The sequence below is a fragment of the Kogia breviceps genome, chromosome 11 (assembly GCF_026419965.1).
Source record: "Kogia breviceps isolate mKogBre1 chromosome 11, mKogBre1 haplotype 1, whole genome shotgun sequence".
Taxonomy (NCBI): Eukaryota; Metazoa; Chordata; class Mammalia; order Artiodactyla; family Physeteridae; genus Kogia; species Kogia breviceps.
The window spans coordinates 78,301,232-78,320,696 of record NC_081320.1 but is presented as its reverse complement, the minus strand read 5'-3'; the positions used below and the strand labels follow the sequence as shown (position 1 = coordinate 78,320,696).

The window sequence follows — 19,465 nt, the reverse complement described above, 5'->3', positions numbered from 1 at the left end:
CCATTCATGAAAGATGTTACTTTAAAAGAGAGGGTGGGGGGCTTCCCTGGTGGCGCAGTTGTTGAGAGTCCGCCTGCCGATGCAGGGGACACGGTTTAGTGCCCCAGTCCGGGAGGATCCCACATGCCATGGAGCGGCTAGGCCCATGAGCCATGGCCGCTGAGCCTGCGCGTCTGGAGCCTGTGCTCCGAAATGGGAGAGGCCACAACAGAGGAGAGGCCCGCGTAGCGCCAAAAAAAAAAAAAGAGGGTGGAATAAAAGACATCATCAACATTTTCCTGTCTTCGGAGAATGCAGAATATCTGGGAGTTATATACCAAAGACAGTAAAAAAAAAAGTGTGCACAAGTGCATAGTAGAGCATATTTGTGTATTATGTGCTGGTTAAAAAATGGAGCTTTTCAGAGGTGGGATGCCTGATAGGTATCTAAGTAGTATGGAGAATGATAACTGGGAGTTCCCCATACATACTGGTTTGAGAGGATGTAGCATCTCTGATAAAGATGGGAAGAGTTCATATGTATTATATATCTTCAATTTAGTGATAGTGAACCTTAGAGCAAAGCTTAAGTGTAAAACCTGCTGTAGATAAAAAGATAATTTTGGCATTGGTGTCTGGTATACTTGGCAATTACCCTTTTAAAAAAAATTTAGCTTCATTCAGGGTCCATTTATTTATTAAGTCCTTACCCTGTACCAGGAACGGTACCAAGGGATATAAACTGAATTTCTTTTTTTTTTTTTTTTAAATTTATATTTGGCTGTGTTGGGTCTTTGTTGCTGTGCTCGGGCATTCTCTAGTTGCAGCAAGTGGGGGCTACTCTTCATTGCGACTTGTGGGCTTCTCATTGCAGCGGCTTCTCCTGTTGTGGAGTATGGGCTCTAGGCGCATGGGCTTCAGTAGTTGTGGCACGTGGGCTCAGTATGTGTGGCTCGCAGGCTCTAGAGTGCAGGCCAGTAGTTGTGGCGCACGGGCTTAGTTGCTCCACGGCATATGAGATCTTCCCGGACCAGGGCTTGAACCTGTGTCCCCTGCATTGGCAGGCGGATTCTTAACCACTGGGCCACCAGGGAAGCCCTGAATTTATTTCTTAACTCGGGAAATATTTATTGGGTGGTTATCATGTTTTAGGCACTTAGGATATAGACAAGGATCCTTGTGTCATAGAGTTTATATTCCAACAGGGAGAATACTGACAGTAGGCAATAAACATAAAGAATAAATAAATTATTCCATGTGTTAGAAGGTGATAAATTTGTGGAGAAAAGAAAACATAAAACACAGTATAGGGGATTAGGAGTAGATGGAGGTGGTCTGGGTTTTTAGTTTTAAATAGGATAGTCAGGGTATACCTCTTGGAGAAGTTGACATGACCTGTAAGTTAGCCTTACAGGTATCTGGGAGAAGAGTGGTCTGGGGAGAAGTAAGAGCTGATGCAGAGCCTTAAGGAAACATCTCTGGTATGTTTGAGAGGAGCAAAGAGGCCAGTGTGCCACAGCAAGGAAGTATAGTAGAGATGAGGTCAGAGAACTAATGGTGGCGGTGAGGGGTGGGCAGAGGGGACAGCCATCACAACATGCAGGACCTTACAGGCCACTGAAGTTTTGAGCTTTTGCCACCTGTGAAGTGGGGAGCAGTTACAAGGATTTTTTAGGAAAGAAGTAACATCATCTGACTTCAGTTTAAAAAGGATCCCTCTGGTTGTGATGTTGCAAGGGTATGTTATGTACCAAGGAGAGCAAGTAGAACAACTATTGTGGTAAGCTCGGAGAAAAATGATGGAGGCTTGGACCAGGATGATACCAGGAGTAACAAGTGGTTGGATTATGATTGTATTTGAAGCTTGAGCAAACAGATTGACTGAAAGATTGGATAAAATGTTCCTGTGTTTAGGCTCTTGTTGATATAGTGGGGAAGGCAGACATAAATAGATAAATCATCATCACTGCCAGATGGAGAGACACAAATATTTTGTAGGGATGGGAAAATAGGTGTCTGAGAAATCTTCCTGGAAGAAACCTAAAGCGGGGATTTTAAAAGATAAATAAAATTTATTAATGGTTGGGTGGAAAGATTATTCCATGAGGAACTAACAGCATGAACATAGACTCAGGGACAAGGAAAAGCATGGTGCTGGTAGAGACATGAATTTGGGGTTGCTCAGGCATAAGAAGTGTAGGCAGATCGTGGAGGGCCTTGTTGGTCATATAAAGGAGCTTGAGTGCTAATCTGTGGGCAATGGGAAACTGCTAAAGGGTTGTAGGCACACAAGTGACGTGGTAAAATTTCCCTTATAAGTAGATCACTGAGATGATTGTGTGGGGATTGTACATGAGGGTATCAAGAAGCAAGGTGACTTGTTTTATTTTAAATAATTGGTTAATCTACACGACCTTCAGTCATTCTAAAAAGAAGCATTAAACTAAGCTTGCTTTCTTCAAAAAAAAAAAATGAATTGGAGCAGGTTCACATTAGCTGTGTGCTGATATTGTGTGTGTTTTCATGCATATAAATCCAAACCCAGCAAAACAGTCCTATGGCTTATTATTCTTAGTTATTAGTTATCAAAACTAAGGATTTAATTTCTGTTTTATTTTTTACTCTATAATGAATGTTTATGTGAACTTTTTGTTACATTTCATTGAAGAGTTTTAATTGATAAATCAGACATTTACAAATCAGTTCTTTCTAATTTATGTCTTTTACCAACACAAATGGTTTCTTTCTCAATATGGTGATTTGAAGAGTATTATCTTTGAGAAAAATCAGATGACCTACCTGTTAACTAACAACAGAAAAAGGGCTCCAAGGTATATTGTATCAGCCAGTTCTAGGATACAAAAGCTGTGCAGTACTTTGTGCTTTGTGCAAAAAGGGTAGCTGCTATTTAACCTGTCCCAAAGGCATGTGTGGTTGTACCATAAACCAAGCATGGCGCCTGCTTGTCTGACATTAGAAATGAAAGTTTAAAAGAGTTAGTATATATGTGCTACATTTTTTGCATATATTCATCGACTTCTTAGTACTGGAGGAAAGAATCAGTAATGATAACTTGGAGTATTTCAACAAAATAAATATGGTCAAAATTGAGCCCTATTATGAATGACGCTCAGAGCAAGTACTTCATGTATTATTTTATTTAACCCCTGAGACCCTCGGAAAACTGACGCTAAAGCAAGTTCGTACTAGTGAGTAAGTGGTAGAGTATCAGGGTGTTCGTCAGCTAACAATATGGATTGACTTGACTGGGGAAAGAGTGTAGCAGTGATGTAGAGTGGCAAGGAAGCTCAAACTGATAGTCTTGGGCTTCAGGTGCTAGACATAAAGACCTAGATCTTGAGAGGATTTGTTGTTATTTGAAGTGGGAGTAAGGCTGAAATAATCCTTTAAAATCTTTGATTAATTTAAAAATAGGCAATGTATGCACATGCCACAAAATTTCAAAAGTTTAAGTTTGAAAAGCATCCATCCCATGCTATGCCCCAGCCACTCATTTCCCATCCCCAGAGGCAGCTGGTATTACCAGTTTCTCTGGGTCTGTTTTAGAGATAATTTTCATATATACAAGTATACATGTGTGTATTTAAATAAATGGTAGGGTACTGTATGCACAGTTCTGCAGCGTGCTTATTCCATTCTGCTTTATTACATTTATTTTCTGCCTGACATACATTAGTGTAGCTGAATATGGCATTTCCTAGACACTCCTTACAGTTTCCTTCTGTGTCATTTCTCCTTTCCTGAATGTCCTTTTTTTTAAATCTTTACAGATCCCAGCCAACTCACAGCCCACTTCCTCTGTAAAGCCTTTTTAATGTTCTCTTTGTATCTCTATCCTGCTCTCCCTACACAATGATTTGGACATATTAGATATTCAGGAAGTATTTGTTGGCGATGGTAGTGATATAGAATTGCCTCAGGTTACCAAACCTGAATAATGCATATTTTGAACATAGTCATTCACTTGTTCATTTCTGTTGCTATTTTAATGTCTGAGTTTTTACTAATTATGTTGTTAAAGGTAATTCTATGTAAATGCCAAACCCTTCATTATGTAATAACTTTGTAACACCTTGAATCGTTTTTCATTTTCACATACATTTTATTTTTTTATTATGTATTTTTTTCTTTTTGTTTATTTTTTTCTTTTTTACCCCCCTCTGTTGCATAGAGAAGCTGCAGCCAGTTTTGCAGTTTTCCAAGTCACAAACGGACGTCTATAATGACAATACTAACTTGACATGCCGCAATGGACATCTCCAGTCAGGTGGGTTTAGGTTAACTAACATGTAAAATAATAAAGCTTGCATGCAAAGTAGAGTCTTACTTAACCTGATAATGTTGATTTGATTTTATAGTGGTAGATTTGATTGGTTTTTGTTTGCACAGGGCTGTGTGGAAAATACAGTAGCCCTATCTTTCATGGTGTGTAAACATGTAATAAATAGGGCATAGCCATCAACATGTTATATTTGCATATTTTACAACCTCCAGTTTTTGAAATTATAAAATATGAAGTTCGTTTTTCTAAATTATTAAAATGTTCTTTTGTTTCTATCTTATTTTGAGCTTTTGTGTTTTTTTTCTATGGGTACCTGTACCAAATTTTTATGAAGTAGTGTTTATTGAGACAGAAATTTTAATTTTTCTTTGTTATATACCAATTTTCAATGCATATATATTTTCATTTATATAATACATGAATGTTTTATCATAGCACCTGTTAGAAAAAGTTTGAAGTTGAATTCACATAGTGAGGAGAAGCATTAGAATACTACTTTTCTTTTTTTTTCTGTCTGTGCCGCGTGGCATGCAGGGATCTTAGTTCCCCAGCCAGGGGTCAAACCCTACCCCACTGCAGTGGAAGCACAGAGTCTTAACCACTGGACTGCCAGGGAAGTCCCCTAGAATACTATTATTTACTATGGGTTAAATTTGTTTTCCATAAACTTTGGTCATCACATCAACTCCTACAGAAAATTAAATGCTTTTTTTGTTTTGTTTTGTTTGAGTGGTAGGATCTTCATTTCCTAGGTCTCTGACATCTTCTCTAGTTTTATTGGTAACTTTTTCAGAATTCGTTCTGTGTCCAGTACTTAAATTTTATTAAAGTAAATATTGCTTTGTTCAAGTTGTGGTAGAAAACCCTTAGTATAGACTATAAAACAACTGCTTTCTTTACTCATATGTGATAAAAAAAAGTTTCAAGATTTATTTTTTTGTTTGTTTGCTTTTTTCATTTTTATTGGAGTGTAGTTGATTTACAATGTTGTGTTAGTTTCAGGTGTACAGCAAAGTGAAACAGTTATACATATACATATGTCCACTCTTGTTTTAGATTCTTTTCCCATATAGACCATTACAGAGTATCAAGTAGCGTTCCCTGTGCTATACAGTAGATTCTTATTAGTTATCTATTTCATATATGGTAGTGTGTATATGTCAATGCCAATCTCCCAATTTATCCCCCCCCATTACCCCCTGGTAACCATAAGTTTGTTTTCTACTTCTGTAACTCTATTTCTGTTTTGTAGATAAGTTCAGTTGTACCCATTTTTTAGATTCCACATATAAAAACAATATCATATGATATTTGCCCTTCTCTGTCTAACTTACTTTACTCAGCATGACAATCTCTAGGTCCATCCATGTTGCTGCACTTGGCATTATTTTGTTCTTTCTTATGGCTGAGTAATATTCCATTGTATATATGTACCACATCTTTTTTTTTTTGCGGGCCTCTCACTCTTGTGGCCTCTCCCGTTGCAGAGCACAGGCTCCAGACGCGCAGGCTCAGTGGCCATGGCTCACAGGCCCAGCCGCTCTGCAGCATGTGGGATCTTCCCAGACCGGGGCACGAACCCGTGTCCCCTGCATCGGCAGGCAGACTCTCAACCCCTGTGCCACCAGGGAAGCCCTGTACCACATCTTTTTAAAAAAATATTTATTTTATTATTTATTTATCTATTTGGCTGCACCAGGTCTTAGTTGCTATAGCACATCTTCTTTATCCATTCCTCTGTTGATGGACATTTAGGTTGCTTCCATGTCCTGCTATTGTAAAATAGTGCTGCAATGAACAAGATTTCAATAAAGAAGAAATAGTGTGAGTGGATTTCTTGGGATGGAAGAGACAATTGGTCATCAACTCTTTTCCTTGTGGCTTCACCTCTCCCTTAAGGAGTTCTCAGTCTGGTTTGGTCTTCCACTACAGAGCCCCACCTTAGTAACTATATTCATTTTCCCATTCCTTCCTGTATCTGATTTAAAATAACCTTTTCAAGTATAGGGAAGTATTTTGTCTGTTTCTTTTAGCATGCCTGTGAAGGGCTGACATCTTCATAATGAACTGTTTGAAAAAACAAAGAAACGTAAGATTGCACCATGTGTAAATAGCGAAGTTTCCAAAATACAAATTTGAGATCCTAATAATCCTACCTGAGTAAACAGCAAAATTTTCTAGCCCTGAGGGGCTGGTATGCCTTTCCCTTTTTTTTTTTTTTTTTTTTTTTTTTTTTGCGGTACGCGGACCTCTCACTTCTGTGGCCTCTCCCGTTGCGGAGCACAGGCTCTGGACGTGCAGGCCCAGCGGCCATGGCTCACGGGCCCAGCTGCTCCGCGGTATGTGGGATCTTCCCGGACCGGGACACGAACCCATGTACCCTGCATCGGCAGGCGGACTCTCAACCACTGCGCCATGTTTTCTTGATTTTCTTCTACTTAATTCCACATGTGAGATCCCATTGTATTTTTCTGCCATGTTGGGGGACAAAAGCAGCTTTCTCTTCTGGGACCCATTAAAAAAATCAAACTGTCTTATTTTAAATATCTAGTTATCAGTTCTGTCCTTTTTTCTTGTTGGGGGAACATACTGACTTCACAGCTAATTTATGCAGCACTGGTGTTTGATTCCCGTTGAGCCTTAGTGAATCAGCTGGCTCATTCATGCCTAGTTCATTAGTGTCACCCACTTATGGAACATTCTATGATGTTTCACTTGGATGAGTTACTTCTCCTCTCTTAGGAAGCAGATATGCCAAAGTCTGCTTACTACTTTATGTGTTATCTACAGTGTCCAATTTTCAAGTCAAAATTATTAGACATGCAAAGAAATAGGAAAGTGTGACCCTTACTCAAGAAAGAAATCAGCCTGTAGAAACTGGTTCTTGACTGGGCCCACATGTTGAATTTAGCAGATAAAGACTTCAAAGCAGCCGTTATAAATATGTTCAAAGAATTAAAAGAAAATGTGGCATCTGTTAACAAACCTGTAATCTTAGTAGAGAATATAAACTAAACAATAAAAATAATGGAAGTTTTAAAGTTGAAAAGTACAGTTGGTGAAAAAAATTGCTAGATAAGCCTCAACAGCAGATTGGAGATGTCAAATGAAAGATTCAGTGACCTTGAACTTAGATCAATAGAAATTGCTAAATCAGATGACTCCAATATTCAGAAAGCAGATTAGTCATTGCTTAGGGCCAGGGGCAGTAAGAGGAATGGAATACAAATGGATACAAGGAAACTTTTAGCTATGATGGAAACATTTTATATCTTGATTTTAGTGGCTATTTTGCCAATATATTATACATTTTAAATGCATGCAAAATATTATACATAGATTATACCCTAAAATGTTGATTTAAAAATACTGAAAAGGTTTGTAAAGAGAAATAGTATTCCCCTTCCCACCTGTTATATCTCCCTTTCTTACGTGCACCCCTCGTTTGGCTCCTCATACAATATTTAACTCTTTGCTATTTTTTCTCATGGTCATTATACTTTCAAGTATTATGCTTTTATTGCTATTCCTGCTTTATGAGTTTCTGATATGTACTGACTTTTTCAGGTAGAAGAAGGTTTAATTGTCTTATGCCACCATTATCCTTCATTCCGTGTGTGTGTGTGTGTTTATGTACATATATATGTATATATATCACTGTTTTTAGTTATATTGAAAAATTACATTTAATATTATTAGTAACTTAGTAAATATTGTTTACCCAAAGACAAATAATATAAATTATTTTCCCTTTTGGGTTTTTCCTTCCCCCAGGTTGCCTGATTTTTTTCTTGCTCTCTAGCTTCATATTACAGTTTTTTACCTTTTCTGTGTTTAATTTGCTTTTTAGCTAAAAGACCTCCTTTAGTATTTCTTTTAATGAGGGTTTGTAGATAGTAAACTCTCTCAGCCTTTCTAGTGTCTGAAAATACCCTCATTCTTATGTGACTGGTCACCTGAATATAGAATAAATGAAAGTTAACATTGTTTTTTCCTTCAGCATTTTGAGCATACTCTGTTGTCTACTGACCTTTGTTATTTTTATGAAAAGTGTGCTGTCATTCTCACAGTTCCTTATGAAAATTTCTGTCCATTTGTAATCTTAGGACTGTATATTTTCTGTTTGAAGAAATTCTTCTCCAGTCTCCTTTTTTCCCTCTGAAATGCATGATACTTATCATCACCCTAGATAGATCTTGCTTTTATTCACACCTTGGCTTTTCCTTATTGTCATTCCCTTTTCTGGATTGCTTTCCTGCTTCTTCCTATAGGGTCATTATCCATTAGTTCCTTGAACATATGGTACAGAACTTTGCATTTGTTTACTAGAAAAGAACCCTTGGATCTTAATTCCCTGACCAGGATCTAACCTGCTCCCCCTGCATTGGGAGCACAGAGTCTTAACCACTGGACTGCCAAGGAAGTCCCTAATTTACTGTACTCTTAAGTTCCCTTCTTTTGTTTCCTTAAGCCATATTAAGGGATTTGATGACAAGAGCAACAATAAGGCTTTTGTCCTTAAGCTAGTCTTTTCTCTAGGCTACTCTTATTTGCTGACTGATTTAACATCTGTCTTCACAGTGAACATTTATTCATAAACTCTGATGTTTGTTATATAGTGTATGAAAATATTATTTAGAAGCAGTGAGATTTGAACATTCAAAAGTCTGTAATTTATGTAGAAGAGCACGGTAGTTAGGTCAGGTAACCTTTTAGATTTAATTGAAGATGTCCTTATGTGTTTATTTGCATAGATAGAGGATAAAATACTTGGTGATTTAACCATATCTTTATACCCTATAAATTAAAATTATTTTTTAAAACTTTTGGTGGCACAGACTGGACTTTCATACTATTTTGTAGTTTTAAAAGTTTGGAACGAAGTGCTGTTTTTTTTTTCTCCATACAACCTATCCCTAATGCCTTTACTACATTTTGTTTGTTTAATTTTTTTTTTTTTTTAATTTTATTTTATTTTATTTTTTTATTTTTTCAGCGGCCATGGCTCACGGGCCCAGGCGCTCCGCGGCATGTGGGATCCTCCCGGACCGGGGCACGAACCCGTGTCCCCTGCGTCGGCAGGCGGACTCTCAACCACTGCGCCACCAGGGGAGCCCTGTTTGTTTAATTTTTGACAGCTTTTAAACAAAGAAAAAAAAAGAAAAAATTTTGGCAGCTTTATTGCTTGGTACCTTTTTTATATCCTCCTCCTGTCCCCACAAATAAAGTTATTTCTTTTTATAGCAAATACATATTCCTTTTAAGAAAATTATAATATACATCAGGAAAAGGAAAAAGCTAAATAACCCATAATCTTTTTTTAAATCTATATTACATCTTTTATATCAGATATGATACATTTACATTTTTAATTCACTTTTCTCTTCAAACTAAATGGAAAATAATACTAAAAACCCAGGTTCACGTTTTGAATCTTTTTCAGTAATGGTCCTTGACACTAAAATTTTTTTATGGGAAAACACAAAGCAGGACTCAGATAATCTTTACCACACCCAGTAATAACCCTTATGAACACCCTAGTATATATTCTGATTGAAATCTTATTTTGAAATATTGTTGAAGTAAAAAAAATATTACTAGTTTTACAAATTTGTACTGGTCTTTATATTACTTTTTATAATGTTTAGCCACAATTTTCTAACCATGATGATTTTATTTTTTTCCTTGATAGAAAGTGGAGCTGTTCCTAAAAGAAAGGATCCCTTAACGCACACTAGTAATTCACTGCCTCGTTCAAAAACAGTTATGAAAACTGGATCCACAGGTCTTTCAGGCCACCACAGAGCACCTAGCTGCAGTGGTTTATCCATGGTTTCTGGAGTGAGACAGGGACCTGGTCCTGCAACTGCCACTCATAAGGTATTTGGAGACAGTAACTTTAATTGCTATGCTGTTGCAAATAGAAAATTTTGAACATGATATGCTTGCTTAAGTTTATTAAAGTACTTTATAATACCTTAGAGAATTGATAAGTTTCTACAACATTGAATGAAATTTTTCTTTTTTTAAATTTAGATTTTTAAGACTCTAAGTCGTAGAGGCAACTTGCTACTAAAAAGCAAATCTTTTTTTTCTCTATTAATTTTTAAGCAAATTTTTTTAAACTCCTTTTGGTCTTAAATAGGTTTTTTAGTAGTAAGTTTGCTTATCCAGTCTGTTTTATATAACACTGTATAATTCTTTTTTAAAAAAATTATTTAATTTATTTATTAGGCCGCACAGTGCAGCTTGTGGTATCTTAGTTCCCTGACCAGGGATTGAATCCAAGTCCTTGGCATTGAAAGCACCGAGTCCTAACCACTGGACCACCAGGGAATTCCCTACAGTTCATTTAAAATTTGTTATTCTTTTAATTATTTAAATCTACATAAATGTTTTATAACATTAAACATACGTAGAGTTTTGTTACAATTCTCACAAGGATCAAAATTGTATGACTGTATTGTGACAGAGCCTTTTTATTTTATAGTAATAAAATAGTAACTTTTTATTTTATAGTAATCTCTCTGGATAAAATCTATAAACCCACTTCATGCCAAATGTATTTCTATAGTGAATGCCATTTTATCTTGGAGTAAATATACAATTTTTGGATTTTTATATCCATTTTTTGCTACTTTTAAGCCTTTAATTCTGTGAACATTAAGGTTGACTCACATGTGAAAAGTGTAAACATTATGTTGTATTTTCACATTAAAATTTTGTGTCCTTCAAGAGTACACCAAAAACAAATAGAACAAATAAACCTTCTACCCCTACAACTGCTGCTCGTAAAAAGAAAGACTTGAAGAACTTTAGGAATGTGGACAGCAACCTTGCTAACCTTATAATGAATGAAATTGTGGACAAGTAAGTTTTGTCATCTAAAGTGTTTTATGGGGTTTAAAATTTTTTTTATTTATGAAATATATCTTGAGTGAAATGGATAATATATACCTTGTCTAATTTACATATGTAATTTTTATGATGGTTTTCAATTACTGTAAATATAGAAAATCATTGCTTTACTGATTTAACTATAGTTTCACAGTTAACGTAAAAATGGCTATGTTACATAGAGCTTGGACTCAATATTATAATAACTGAAGTATATTTCTGTTACGGAGCTAACTGAAATTCTGTTTCTTAGTGGAACAGCTGTTAAATTTGATGATATAGCTGGTCAAGAGTTGGCAAAACAAGCATTGCAAGAAATTGTTATTCTTCCTTCTCTGAGGCCTGAGGTAAGGATTTTATATTATCATTTTCCTATAGCATCATCCATTACTGAATCCATAGTACAGTAAAGAAATGTTTGAGCTATACTAGAATGATTAGTTCATATAACAGTAGGTTAGATGTCTTTTAAAGGAAAAAACATTAGCAGTTGATGTTGACTAGTTATTTATACTGGAGAGGAGAATAAATATAATGGTTCCTAATTCCCAATCCATTTTTAATTAAATTTATAGGAAAAGTAGGTAACAGGAAATAATTTTAATATCAAGGTAAGAGAGATTTAAAGTTAAGAAAGAATCCGCCTGCCAATGCAGGGGACATGGGTTCGATCCCTGGTCTGGGAAGATTCCCACATGCCATGGAGCAACTAAGCCTGTGTGCCACAACTACTGAGCCTGCGCTCTAGAGCCCGCGAGCCACTACTACTGAGCCCGTGTGCCACAACTACTGAAGCCTGCACACCTAGAGCCCATGCTCCTCAACAAGAGAAGCCACTGCAATGAGAAGCCTGTGCACCACAACAAAGAGCAGCCCCTGCTCGCCGCAACTAGAGAAAGCTCATGCACAGCAGTGAAGTCCCAACGCAGCCATAAATGAATGAATGAATGAATGAATGAATGAATGAATGATTTTCAAGATATTAAGTCATCAAAGTAAGTGGAGAGCTGGTGAATGGTGGATAGGGACCTCACCTTTCATCCCTTATTTTTAAACTCACTAAGGAAGTTAGGTAATCTTGCAGTTGATAATAAATATTTAATTTTCCACACATAGCATTGTTTTTCTTTTTTCAGTGCTTCATTCTTTTTTATTGGAGTATAATTGCTTTACAATGTTGTGTTAGTTTCTGCTGTACAACAAAATAAATCAGCCATATGTGTACATATATCCTCTCCCTCTTGGGCCTCCCTCCCATCCCTTTCCATCCCCTCCTATCCTGCCCATCTAGGTCGTCACAGAGCACCGAGCTGAGCTCCCTGTGCTATACCGCAGGTTCTCACTAGCTATCTGTTTTACACATGGTAGTGTATTTATGTCAAACCTAATCTCCCCATTAGCATTGTTTTGGATTCTCACAATTTACAGATTGCATGTTTGATGCTGTTCTGAAAATATTGCAAAAAATAAATATGAGGATCCAGTGTGGATTAGTTATTTCTCTTCTGCTAGAACTTTCAAGTCTTAATGGACTCATTTACAAAATCTCATGAAAATAGATGTTATATGGCACATTGTGATGAATACGCTTTTAAATGAATGTGTAAAGGTTGTGTGGCTCTATTTTTCTATAGTCTATATCACTCTCATACTACTTTTCATGGTGTTTATAACTTGTGAGTACCAACTATACTGAAACTTACTATTTTTTGAGTCCACTTTATTTTTACTTCCTGCCCACTCTAAGAAGCAGTATGCATGAAATCACTGGTTTAATACACTAATTGAAATTTTCTTAATACACAACAAAATAGAGACTTATTAAAATAGAAGGCATTTGTCCTTATATGAACCAAATTTATCTCTTGTACCACCTCAGGCCACACTTTGAGGAAACATATTATAGCTTGTATTTGGGCTTACTTTTTGCCTGGGGTTATGTAAGAGTAGTAAATGTAGCAGAGTGAGTATTGACAAAAAAAATGCTTGTTGAAAGAACTCATATAATTGTAGACCTGAAAAGGATCTTAGCAGTCATCTAGTCCATTTGTGGATAAAGAAACTAATCCTGAAATCTAAATGTCTTGCTCAAGATTATAGTTAAGTGGTGGTTCTAGGAAATGAAGTAAATAAGGTTCCTAACATTAGACTGCCACCTCAGTGCTATAACTGCCAGCTAATTCCTAAGTATGGATTTTAGTATTTATTAAGTGGTATGCTTCTTAGGGTACAAAATAATATCTAAAATTGTAAAGGTAGTAAGGAAATAGTTGGACTATGCTAGAAGGCATTCAGCTTCTGCTCTACCCATGACTTTAGGGAACACATCTAAAGTGGAAAGTGAGGTCAAACAGCATATGACTTAAATTTTGGCATATTTCCATGGTAGCGCCATAATATTAGAAAAAACTGGAATGTCAAATTTGAAGCCTTGGGAAGGGCAGAAACCTTAGTAAATGTACTAAATTGGGGCTTCAGGAAGGACAGCATTTGAGGTAGAGCCAGACCGCAGGGTTTGGACCATTTGTCTCTCTGTCTCCATACCTGCCAATTTGACCATTTTTATAATTCTAGTTCAGATTCTAATTCAGAAAGGGAATATGATTGTCCTAGCTCAGCTTTTCACAGTAGACCCATAAAATGGATCGTGGTAAGCCGTGAATGGGTCAGACTTATTTCATAAAGCATCTCCATTGTGCAACAAATCAGCTTTATTCATAATTCTCCACAGTGGGGAGCTTGCATGGACCACGGTGGGGACGTTGTTAGGCTAGATTGGAAAGTTGGGTATGACAGGCATCATGATGAACTTATTCATTCTTTAGTGTGCTAGAATTTTTATTTCATCATAGAAACACAGAATCATAATTAAGTCACCGAACACTAAAAATGGCTTTTAGGAGATAAATAATATTAAAAATATATGCTTGAGTTAATTTCTTCTCAGAATTACCTAAAGCAAGTACTTTAACCCTTGTTCATTCATGAAGTCATGGACTTGGAAAAGACATTGAAAAAAACTCTTGTCCATCTCCCTGCCATCAAATAGGACTATGTTTTAAATATTTTAAAAGTAATTTTTAAAAATCACAAATATTAATCTTTGAAACAAGTTAAAACTGTAAGAAGAATATAAAATAAAACATACCTTCTGACCCCAAAGCAGTACATTTCAAAGTCTATCACAATGATCTGTCTACATACTTTTCTAAAAAATTTTACAATGAAAATAAATATTCTTCTGTCCTATTTCATAGACCTCTTTCATATCCTGTCCAGCTTATTTGTCAGCATTTTTCTGAGCTCTTGTGTTTTTTTTAAATTTTTGAATTTAATTTTATTTTTTTATACAGCAGATTCTTATTAATCATCCATTTTATACACATCAGAGTATACATGTCAATCCCAATCTCCCAATTCATCCCACCCCCACCCCCTGCCACTTTCCCCCCTTGGTGTCCATACGTTTGTTCTCTACATCTGTGTCTCAATTTCTGCCCTGCAAACCAGTTCATCTGTAGAGCTCTTATGTTTATTTTGTTATCTTGCTGCTTAATAATAGCATTTTCTTTCAGTTTTATAGAAGAATGTGACTGTTCTCCAATTTTAAAAGGTTCTACCTACTACTAAAATTTCCATGAATTTCTAAATATGTTATCTTTCATTATACCAGCTTGAACATTTGCTTTTTAAAAAAGTTTTTGAACTTACCTCTTTAAGTAATAATCTTATAAAGCCAATTCTTTTTTTTTTTCCATGTAGAATCTTTAACTTGATGAACCCTTAGCTCCATTATATCACACATTCCCTACCCCATCCTCCCAGTGTAGTATATCACTGCTGAGGTTAAATCAATATTCATTTCTTGTAAATATTAAGTGCCAAGCTGAGTAGGATAGTGTGGTTTTTTTGTTTTTTTTTTCCCTTGTATAGGTTTTTTTTTCCCCCTACAGTAAATAGTTGTGTTACTTTTTTGTTTGCTTAGTTTTCATCTTACCAATTGTCAAACCAGTTTGAAAATTTGTTACCTCAGTTGTTGTTTTTTTTTCTTGGAACCCCTTTTCCTGGAACCACCTTTTTCTGTTCCATTCAGCCAGTTGTTCTTATTTCATAGCTGTTCTATAATCTTGCTTCACCATCATCATGGAACTTTTCTTTGTCTTTCTATTTTAATGGATCTCTCGGTTTTTTGGATTCCTTATTTTCTCTTTCATGGTTTATTTTCTCATTTTGATGGCATACATCCTCCTGTAAGTTCCTGAGAAAGGTTCATGTGAGACAATATTTTGAGATTTCACATATCTGAAAATATATTTAATCTACTGTCTTCCCTTGTTAATAATTTGGTTAGATGTCAAGATTTAGGTTGAAACTGTAATGGTGGATATGTGACACAAATAGTGAACCCTAATGTAAACTATGGATTTAGGTTAATAGTGACATATCACTATTCATCAGCTGTATTAAATGTACCATACTAATGCAAGATGTTAATAATAGGGGAAATGGGGGAAGTGAGGAGTTATGTGGAAACTCTCTGTACTTTCCATTAAATTTTCTGTAAACCTAAAACCACTCAAAAAATATTCAGTCTTTAAGTTGAATATCAACCGCTTCATATGGTTCAACTTAAAAGTACATACACTTTCACTATTAAGTAAAGTGTTATCAGTCGGGTGCTTCACCCTTCATTCCTGCCATGACTGATGTCCCAGAGTTTGGAGACTCTGGTTAAATTTCTCTACAGAATAATACGCCTGCCTCCTTTGGTTGTGGAAGAGGAGTACTTGCCAGAGTGCTCTTGGTGGGGGCAAGAGCATGGGTTCCATTGTTCCTCATACAGACTTTCAATCAGTTCCCCTGTTTCTGGCCAGCTACCTTACTGCTGCTTTCTCTGGTACCTGGTACCTCCAATTCCTGAGCTGTTCCAGGGTTTTTTGTTCACATCAGCTTGCTCCTTGTATCTAGATATCCCTTCACAAGCTGGCACTTAGGTTTTAGCTCCTTCAACTCCATTAAATAATTTACCACACTTTATCAGCTCTCCATCTACAAAAATTTGTATCCTCTGTTGTCTCTTTTTGTATTTTTTTGTTTTGTTTTAAAGATTTATATCTTTTTTATTCATTTACTATTATTTGGTGAGATTTCTAAAGGAAGTAGAGGCATACTATGTTCAGTATGTCTTGTTTAACCAGTCTGCTTTCATTTTGATCAATAAGGGTTTGGTTTTAATTCATTTTGTTTTCTTCTGTTTTTAATAATTATTCGAATTTATTGATTATGTGTTCTCTTTAGAGCTCTGGGCAGCTCTCTTTGGGAGGATGCTATTGAAAGATGGTGCTTTTTAGATAACAAATAATACTTAAAATGTCTGGAAAAAGTGTCTCCAGAATCATGGTTGTGAACTAAAGTGTATATTTTTAAGTTGTTCACAGGGCTTAGAGCTCCTGCCAGAGGACTGTTACTCTTTGGTCCACCTGGAAATGGGAAAACAATGCTGGTAAGAATTCTTTTTATTTTTTAAACTTTAAAAAAATATTTTTATTTATTTGGTTGTGCTGGGTCTTAGTTGCAGCATGTGTGCTCCTTAGTTGTGGCAGGCGGGCTCTGTAGTTACAGCTTGCCAGCTCCTTAGTTGTGGCATGTGAACTCTTAGTTGCGGCATGCATGTGGGATCTAGTTCCTTCATCAGGGATTGAATCCGGGCCCCCTGCATTGGGATTGCAGAGTCTTAACTACTGGACCACCAGGGAAGTCCCAAGAATTCTTTTTAAATTTGCACGTTCTATTGAGATATTAGGAAGATAATATGAAAAAAGAAACTTTTCATTGTCCCTGAGTCTATTATTTATGACTTGCCTTTGCTATAATATACTTTTTTTTTTTTTTTTTTGCCACACTGCGTGGCTTGCGGGATCTTAGTTCCCTGACCAGGGATTGAACCCAGGACCACAGCAGTGAAAACGCCAAGTCCTAACCACTGGACCACCAAGGAACTCCCAATTTTTAAACTAGTTTTTAATGACGAAGTAGGTGGAAACCCACATACGTTATCTTCCATAGTAGTTTGGGGCTGGCTAAATTTAATAGTGTAATTTTCATTATTTTCCTAAGTTAAATAATAAAATTTTACTGTAGAAGAGCTTACCTTACTATATTGAGTATCTTCCTAATCTTTTTTTTAACTGTTGTAACAGGTTTATTTAAATAAAATAATCAGCATGATACAGATTTCTTTTTCTTTAAATTGAGGCATAATTGACATACAACGGATTTTTTTTTTCTGTGTCCTTTTGCCAAAAGTTTTTGCTAGGATTTGGATCTCTTTCTCCTGCATAGCTCTCCTAGAGGGAAAACATAAATAGGAAAAGAGTAACTTTTTCCCTTAGCTGTTTGTCTTTCTCCAATCAGTTATCTTCTATAACTAGGAAGAGAAGAGAATAATACCCTCTTTTTTTTTTTTTCTTTAACCTCTCCCTGTCACTTCTCTCTTAGAGAAAAAGAGAGTGGAAAGAAGCATAGCTCTTCCTAGACCTTTTCCTCATTGCTGAGAAGAAAACACCTTGATTGCCATATGTTGAGAATTGTGTTATGGCTTATATTTTTAGGAAATCTTTTCTAGAACTTAAATTGATGAGATGTGGTTATCTTTTTAAAGCAATTGAACTAATACAGTATTTATCCTTGTGATTTTTAAAGGCTAAAGCAGTAGCTGCAGAATCTAATGCAACCTTCTTTAATATAAGTGCTGCAAGTTTAACTTCAAAATACGTGAGTGTTCTTTTTCCAGTATTGTCATGTTTTAAGTTACTGTCTAAACATTACTGTGTTAAATATAAACGGTAAGAACATTACACCAAAATGTTTTTCTGTGAGTTTTATATCTATTATTTAGATATGCTGAATATCACTTTTCAAAGTAGAAAGTTATGTGCATTTGCTAGGCTCTTTTAAAATTGGAATTATTCTGTTAAATACTGTATTTGTTTGCTAGAACTGTGTATTAAAATACCACAAACTGGCTGGCTTGAACAATAGAAATTTATTGTCTTATATTTTGGAGGCTAGAAGTCCAAGATCAAGTATTGGCAGGGGTCTTAATTTTGTAAAGTAATTAAAAATAACTATAAAATGATACTTTTCCTGGTTAAATTTTGCTTCCTGTGTGAAATTTTATAAGTAAAATTGTTATTAAAGTAGGTTTACCCATATTATGCACATACTATAACAGAAAACACTGTCTTGGAAGCTAGGAGGTAGGGATTCCAGCCTAACTTTTACATGCCAAGCTGGCCTTAAGAAAGTATCACTTTAGGCTTTACTTCATTTATTTTTTTAAAATATAAACCAGGTTCCATTTATTAAATACATAGATCTTCTTTCAAATTCATGTACAAGATTTGTTAGCAGTTATGAATCAGTCTTACTATATTTACTTCACTTAACAAAGTGGTGTCATAAGAGGTGATCTCTTGCAGTTCCTTCCAGCTCTGAGAATATTTGTTTTGAAGATTCTGAATCTGGGGCTTTTCCTTTTTTCTTTTATTTAATTGTCAATAAATAGATGACACCTAGAGAACAAAATAGTTTTTGTAGTATATTACCACAAACCTCATGACTCTTTCATTAGATGCTTTGGTGCATGCAATGGCTTTAGTATAGTATTTCAGCCCCTGGGAATGTCTTAAGGAGTGTTCATAGACCTCCTGGACTATCTAGAAATACTTTGATATTTATTGACAGTGATATTGTGAGAATGGGTTTTCACGGTGTTCTCAGTAGAGCGAGTTTTATTTAGGAGAGCATTTTCCAACTTACCTGCTTCTATAAATATACCCTGCAACCTAGGGCTTAAGAATACGTGCCACATCTCTCTCTTCTCTAGTATTCCCTCTTTCTCAGTAGTTATACCCCAATAGCTGTTCCATTCTCAAGTCTTAGGAATGCAGAGTGAAACAGGACAGAGATATTTTTCATTTTTTAAGTACTCACCAGACCATCTTAAATAATAAATAAGTAGTCTATTTTCTAAAATTATAAGGGACAATTTAGTAACACCCCGATTCCTTAAACCAAATCTTTGGTTGTTGCAAAGAAAGGAAATTAAATTCCTAGGTTCTAGACTTTTAATAGTGAAATTTAAAAAGCTGGAATAATCTTGCATTTTATGGGTATAACTGTATAATGCCTTGTTTTAGGTGGGAGAAGGAGAGAAATTGGTGAGAGCTCTTTTTGCTGTGGCTCGAGAACTTCAACCTTCTATAATTTTTATAGGTAAGAACA

At 35.8% G+C, this 19,465-nt stretch overlaps 1 protein-coding gene across 10 annotated transcripts in view; it reads left to right on the top strand.

Moving 5' to 3' along the window:
- SPAST (spastin) overlaps positions 1–19,465 on the top strand; it is a 55,722-nt gene that overhangs the window by 21,702 nt on the left and 14,555 nt on the right. For 3 of the 10 annotated variants that reach the window (XM_059078745.2, XM_059078746.2, XM_067007860.1), the window contains exons 4-10: positions 4,172–4,267; positions 9,975–10,162; positions 11,019–11,152; positions 11,433–11,526; positions 16,608–16,682; positions 17,882–17,953; positions 19,381–19,456. In XM_059078745.2, the coding sequence (XP_058934728.1) occupies positions 4,172–4,267; positions 9,975–10,162; positions 11,019–11,152; positions 11,433–11,526; positions 16,608–16,682; positions 17,882–17,953; positions 19,381–19,456 (735 nt within the window). The remainder of the gene's footprint in view (positions 1–4,171; positions 4,268–9,974; positions 10,163–11,018; positions 11,153–11,432; positions 11,527–16,607; positions 16,683–17,881; positions 17,954–19,380; positions 19,457–19,465) is intronic. The other 7 variants (XM_067007854.1, XM_067007855.1, XM_067007861.1 and 4 more) reach the window with 3 other exon arrangements.